At 45.2% G+C, this 6000-nt stretch overlaps 1 protein-coding gene across 1 annotated transcript; it reads right to left on the reverse strand.

Annotated features, from left to right (window-relative positions):
- LOC8081544 (expansin-B11) lies at nt 4323-5609 on the reverse strand. Its single transcript, XM_002468642.2, has one exon. It carries the CDS (start codon nt 5541-5543, stop codon nt 4743-4745), a length of 801 nt encoding a protein of 266 aa, XP_002468687.1. The 5' UTR covers nt 5544-5609; the 3' UTR covers nt 4323-4742.

Raw genomic sequence — 6000 nt, forward strand, 5'->3', positions numbered from 1 at the left:
CTAGCATGCCGACAAGCACGTAAACCTTGGGAGAAAAATATTTGTGTCTCCAGTTGGTATTCTTGTGTATTGTTGTCTCTTGCCACGATCGGTATACTACTCTATCACTTGAGCATTTCATTTTTTTCATTCTTGCCTAGTGGAGTAGTAGTAACTTGTTAGTGTAGCTAGCCTAGTTGTTCTTATTGTTGTTAGTTAATTAGCAAACTAACTATCGACGAAATATGGTTGGTAGTCTACCTAGAGGTATGCCCAAGCTAGTAGATTGTCGGCAAACAGGTGCACAAGCTATGAACTAGATGGTGACGCAAGACACAGACAAGGATTTTATCTAGGTTCGGCCGTCATGAGGGCGTAATACCTACGTCCTGCGTCCGATTGTATTGATGATATGAGATGTAATAACTATGACCTGTTGAGTTGAGTTGTCCTCTAGGTGACCTCTGTTCCTCCTTTATATATTGTAAAGGGACAGAGTTACAAGTAAAGTATCATATTAGGTACAATATCTTCTTGTAGTCTTTATCTTGTGAGTTGGGCCACCTTTGATGGTGCGGCCCATATCAAGCCATGAGGGTATAGGGAGTTATACCCCCACAGCTAGTCTCTGAGCTTCATGTATTGTGATGCGACATGCCATCTTAAGCTTCTTTGATCAGTGAGGCTTAACGTCTCCGACCAGTAGGAAAGTTGCTCAAGCAGTTGCTATAGTATTTCAGCTAGCTCGGAAGACGGTCGACCACCATTGACACCAAAGAAGCTGGTTGTCCGAATAATGTATGGTTCTCTTGAGAAAAAAGGATTTTTTTTTTCCTTATGAAGTGTGTCTATTTTACTTTTCTAAAAAGTGTAGGGTTTGAAAAACCAAGCATATTCACCGTAAGGTGAAGTGTGTCCACTTAGTCCCCGAGTCTGGCAGTAAATGACGTAGCCACATGGTGCTAGGGTCTAAAAAGAAAATTCCGCATAGAAATTCTAATACTAAGATGCATCGCTAGGTGCATCGTAGCGATGTAGTCCCCGAGCTTGCTGTAAGGTGAAGTATGAGCCTTGTAGCAAGGTCTAAAAAATTAAAATCGCCCCTCAATTATATAGTCTAATTCATATGTAATTGAGGAGAGCAATTCTCACGCTGTGGTCGAAGGGTGATCGAAGCAATCCTCGAGCATAGCGTAGGGAGTGATCGAGGAGTCCCTGAGCGTGGTTGGGAATGTAAACGTACTCAGTAGTTAGCATAGTCCCTTAGCACAGCGTAGGGACTCGTCGACGAATCTCCGAGCGTGGTTGGGAACATAAACATGTTCAGTGGTCGGAGCATTTCTTGAGCACAGTGTAGGGAAAGATCGAAAGTCCCCAAGCATAGCTTGTTGACTAGGCCAAGCTCTTGAAAAAACAAATATAGAGAATAGGTATTATATGATGTATAAATAAACTAATTAGCATAAGTAGTTAATTCATCCTAGAGCTTGCACCAGCTTTGGTCTGACCAACAATTTAGAGCATGAGGCACGGAGCCTAGGCACGCGTAGGATTGCCAGCCTCACCAGAGAACTACAGCCGACCACCCGGAACGCAGAGGACAGATCTCGTGCATGTGTGGAGAGGAGTCGGAGACAGTGCCGACTCTAGAAGGAAAAAAACTAGTTGGCTAACCAAAAAGCTGTTTCAAAGGATAATCATATCAAGGACATTATACAAAATATTATGACAAAAATAAATAAAATATTAAAGTGCACTTATCTTTGAACAAAAGTTTGTTCGGTGGCTACAAAATTGTCTGGCCCTCGAGTTTTCTGACGTGTTGTCATAACGGTGGTCGCGGTTGTTGTAGCGCCGTTCTTAGTTGTGATCATTATTATGACATGACAGGTGGTCATACCAAGTAGACCAAACAATTTGGTCGATAGCTCGAGCAGGTCGGCGTTGTCGGAGATGTTGCTGGAGTGATTGAAGCCGTAGCCAGCGTGGTCGAAGCCATAGCCGATGTCGGTGAAGAAGTGATCGACGCTGATCGGGTCTACACCTCCTCCATGGTCGTGGCGGCGAAGGTGTTGAAACTGGTGGTCCAAGTGATCTAGTCTACAGTAAATGTGAGGCCGTCCGCCACGGTCGTGAAGTCAAGGATAATGACCATCTGGTTTGCCCGAGAAGCTGTACACACACCTCCTACTTGCCCGGGAAGCTGTACACAGACCCCCTACTTGGCGAGCCACTGTCGACGAAATATGGTCGGCAGTCTAGGGGTATGCCCAAGGTAGTAGATTGTCGACATACAGGTGCACAAGCTACGAACTAGATAGTGACGCAAGACACATACAATGATTTTATCTAGGTTCGGCCACCGTGATGGCGTAATACCTACGTTATACGTCTGATTGTATTGATGATATGAGATGTAATGAGTATGATTTGTTGAGTTGAGTTATCCTCTAGAGGACCCCTGCCCTTTCTTTATATAATGCGAAGGGACAGAGTTACAAGTATCCTATTTGGTATAATATCTTCTTGTAGTCTTGCGGTGCACACCGACTACCATCATGTGTTGCACGTCTTCATCTTGTGAGGCGGACCACCTCTAATGGTGCGGCCTATGTCGAGCCATGAGGGTATAGGGAGTTAAACCCCCACACTAACTAGTAAGTCAAGTAGAGACATAGCCATTATGTGCCTTAGTGATCATAAGATACTAGAACTATTGGTAGGTGGCTTGCTGTTTGATTAGCACTAGAGTAAAATGCAATTATCGTCACTTAGTTATCTCATCGGTTGCGCTAGTGATTTGGTAGAAATTTTTATAGGTTATTCACCCACCTTTAGCCATTTAGGACCTTTCAGCTATCAAATCTCTCATTAGGCACTTATTATGTATTCAGTTTCACTGTTTCTTCTCCCTTCTCTTTCTTAACAATAATATAAGGGTTTTTTACACCAAAAGCCCCTTAAGTGACACCAATCCATCCTTCCTCCCTTTCCTACGCCAACCCAAAAGCCCTTGGCCACACACTGGCCACACAGGGTGGGACACATAATCCAATTTTGCACTAGCCAGCTATTTCTTCAAGGTCAGCTAGATCAACCAATTCAGTGGTAAAAACAGTTTTCTCCTCCAGTAATAAAACAATGAGTTATGATCTAGTGGTGAAAATATTTTTTGTCATCGGTCCAATCCCAAGTTATGTGCAGCCCTATTGGACTGAAAATCTGCGGTGAAATATTTTTGCCGTCGGTTCTAGAAAAAAACGAAGGTGATAATTAAGGGTGTGGTGATGATAATGGATTTTGTAGTAGTGTACTAGCTCCAATCTAGTGACGAGGAGAAGCTTAGGGTTCTTCTCCTTTCTCGCTAGAGAGAGAGAAGGGGTGTAAAGATAAATGTGCTAGAGAGGGAGCGAGACCGGGATGCTGATGCTACTCATGCCGACACATGGTCCTTGAAGCATGTAGAGGAGACACCTCACAAACAACATGTCTTAGCCGCCACTGTGTTCTAGGGAATTGTCTGGTGGTGTCACTACTAGATCATCCATCGGAGCACTACTCTGACCAACAAACAAAGCATTTGCCTAGCTGTTCACTAGTGCGCAGATTTGACGGTGCAACAATATATAACACATAGTTTTTCTTATAAATTAGAAGTTTTATGTTGCAATTCTAGTGATCATGGTTATGAATACAATGCACACATGGTAATTACATTAGTCATAGAAAAAATTTTCTCTTAAAAAGGTAGCCATGATAAAATTGGGGTTGGCATGATAAAATTGGGGTTGGATTATATAAAAAAAATCCAAGGACAGTGTGGGTGGTAGAGGAAACACGACATTATTCAATCCTCCTAAGTTCATTTTATGTTACAACCATTCCTATGGTTTCTTTGAGGTAACTAGTTCTATATATAGTTTCATAAGTGAGTAAAACGATGACCTATATCGGTTGCATGAACAAACCACACTAGCTATAGTATAAATTTGTATCACCACATTAGACCAATCATATTTAGAAAGCCAAAATATCCATCATGTTGTGCCTTCCCAATAATATAGCTGGCATAAACATCGAAGCACTTACCACACTTATTACCAAGCTAGTGGTCTATAGATGCATACACGATGCTATCTTAATGTTGGAAATTGCATAATTAATAGAAGCAGCGAAGTTGTCACAGTAATGCAAAGTACATTCTATTAAAGAGTGCTAGAAAGCTTATGTTTTGCCGCATGAATAAATGCCGTACCTTAATACCTTCAAAGAATGACCACGGTTAAGCATGGCCAAACCAAAGAATACATCTACAATCGATATGTGCGTATCTGAAATTTCAATTAGTCTTGAAAAAAATGTGTATTCACTTAAAATGTAGGCATGATAAAATTGAGATTACATGGGAGATCTATGGACAACCGTTGTTTATCTCGCTCTCCTTTTATTACATACAAAAGCCTCCCAAATCTCTCGTTAGATACTTATTATTTATCCGGTCTCTGTTTCTTCACCCTTCTCTTTTTTTAATATAATAACAAAGCGGATGGAGTCTCGCCCTAGCTATATATGGAAAGGATGAAGGAAGCCTCGCTCTAGCTACATATGGAGAGGATGAAGGAGGACGTTGTCTTCGTCACAATAGCAGCAGTAAAAAATAGATATTATGCATGGATCAATGCATGCATAAGTGTAATGCATTGCTTGGGTAGCTGGGATCCAATCCAACCCAGCCCAGATCTGTGGTAGGTCTGCTGGATAGCTTATTTGGCGGTGTACGTGGTGTCGGCCTTCCATCCTTCGGGGATGACGTCTTCGTAGGCGGTCTTGGTGCCTCCCTCGGTGGTGATTTGGACAGTGACGGGGAACTTGATGGGCTTGTCGCTGTCCTTCCTCCAAACAGCGCCCCAGGAGTGCTTGAGGGGCTGGTAAGCGTCGCCACCCTTCTCCTTGATGTCCACCCCCACAACGTCACCGTCGCCATCGACATACTTGACCAGCAATGCCAGGTAGTTGGGGTTGCTCCCCTTCTCCACGTGGAAGGTGACCTTTTCACCGTACTTGCACTTGACCCGGCGGAATTGCATGTCGATGATGCCCGCCTTGCGCAGCTTCTCCTCCTCGCCCTTCTTGGCCATGGCACCGAATGCCGTGCCGGCGAGGTCGAAGTGGTAGGCGGCGATTTGCTCGTAGTTCATGTCCGTGATGTGCACCACCACAGCCTCGCCGGAGCACTCGGCTGGCTTGTCGCACTTGATCTCAAAGCAGGAGCCACAGCCGAGGCCGTCTTTGAAGATGGGGAGGTTGCCGCACGCGCCCATGCTGTTGAAGGGGGCCTTGTTCACATCCTTGTACCCGCACGCGCCGCCGTTGTCGTCGGGGCCGGCGCCCGTCGGCTTGCCGTACCATGTCGCCTTCGCTTCCAGCCAGTCGCTGCCGTAGGTGGCCGTGATGTTCTTGCCCGGGGCAACCTTGGGAGGACCGCACCATGCACCACCCACCAAAAACGCCAGCGCCACCACCAACACCACCTGCATCGACCACGACATCATGTTCACTCCCATCTTCTTCCTTGGATCGTTGATCGGTGGATGGTATGTAATAATGTATGTAACTGTGAGGCGATGAATATGAATGAGCAAGCGGCCGGGGCTCGTATTTATATTATGATGGGACGAGCTTGCATGCACGCACCGGAGACGGAGATGACGGAGAGGTACAGTGGTCATGCATGCATGTTTGAGCGAGCTTTGCTCTTGGCCGCCGGTTAGTTGGTTCCATATGTGGTCAGAAGTGACAACGGCCGGGAGACCCTACTGCACACCTGTTCGTGTCGCCGCGATCAGAGGCAGCCGTTTTCATGTCGTCCCCTACCCTCCTGCTCGTCTCTCTCGTCTTGCATTGGAAAATGTCGTCGTTGCGGACAACTGAATGGAAGGAAGCATATATGAATGACCGGTCCAGAAGAGAGGACATACATGTCATATTGGTGACAGACCGTTAGGGACACTTGAGATTTCT

This window comes from Sorghum bicolor, chromosome 1 (assembly GCF_000003195.3).
Source record: "Sorghum bicolor cultivar BTx623 chromosome 1, Sorghum_bicolor_NCBIv3, whole genome shotgun sequence".
Lineage (NCBI taxonomy): Eukaryota > Viridiplantae > Streptophyta > Magnoliopsida > Poales > Poaceae > Sorghum > Sorghum bicolor.

What these genes read in the sequence shown, in the direction of transcription:
- LOC8081544 (XM_002468642.2), bottom strand. Translation starts at nt 5,543, where the DNA reads ATGGGAGTGAACATGATGTCGTGGTCGATGCAGGTGGTGTTGGTGGTG.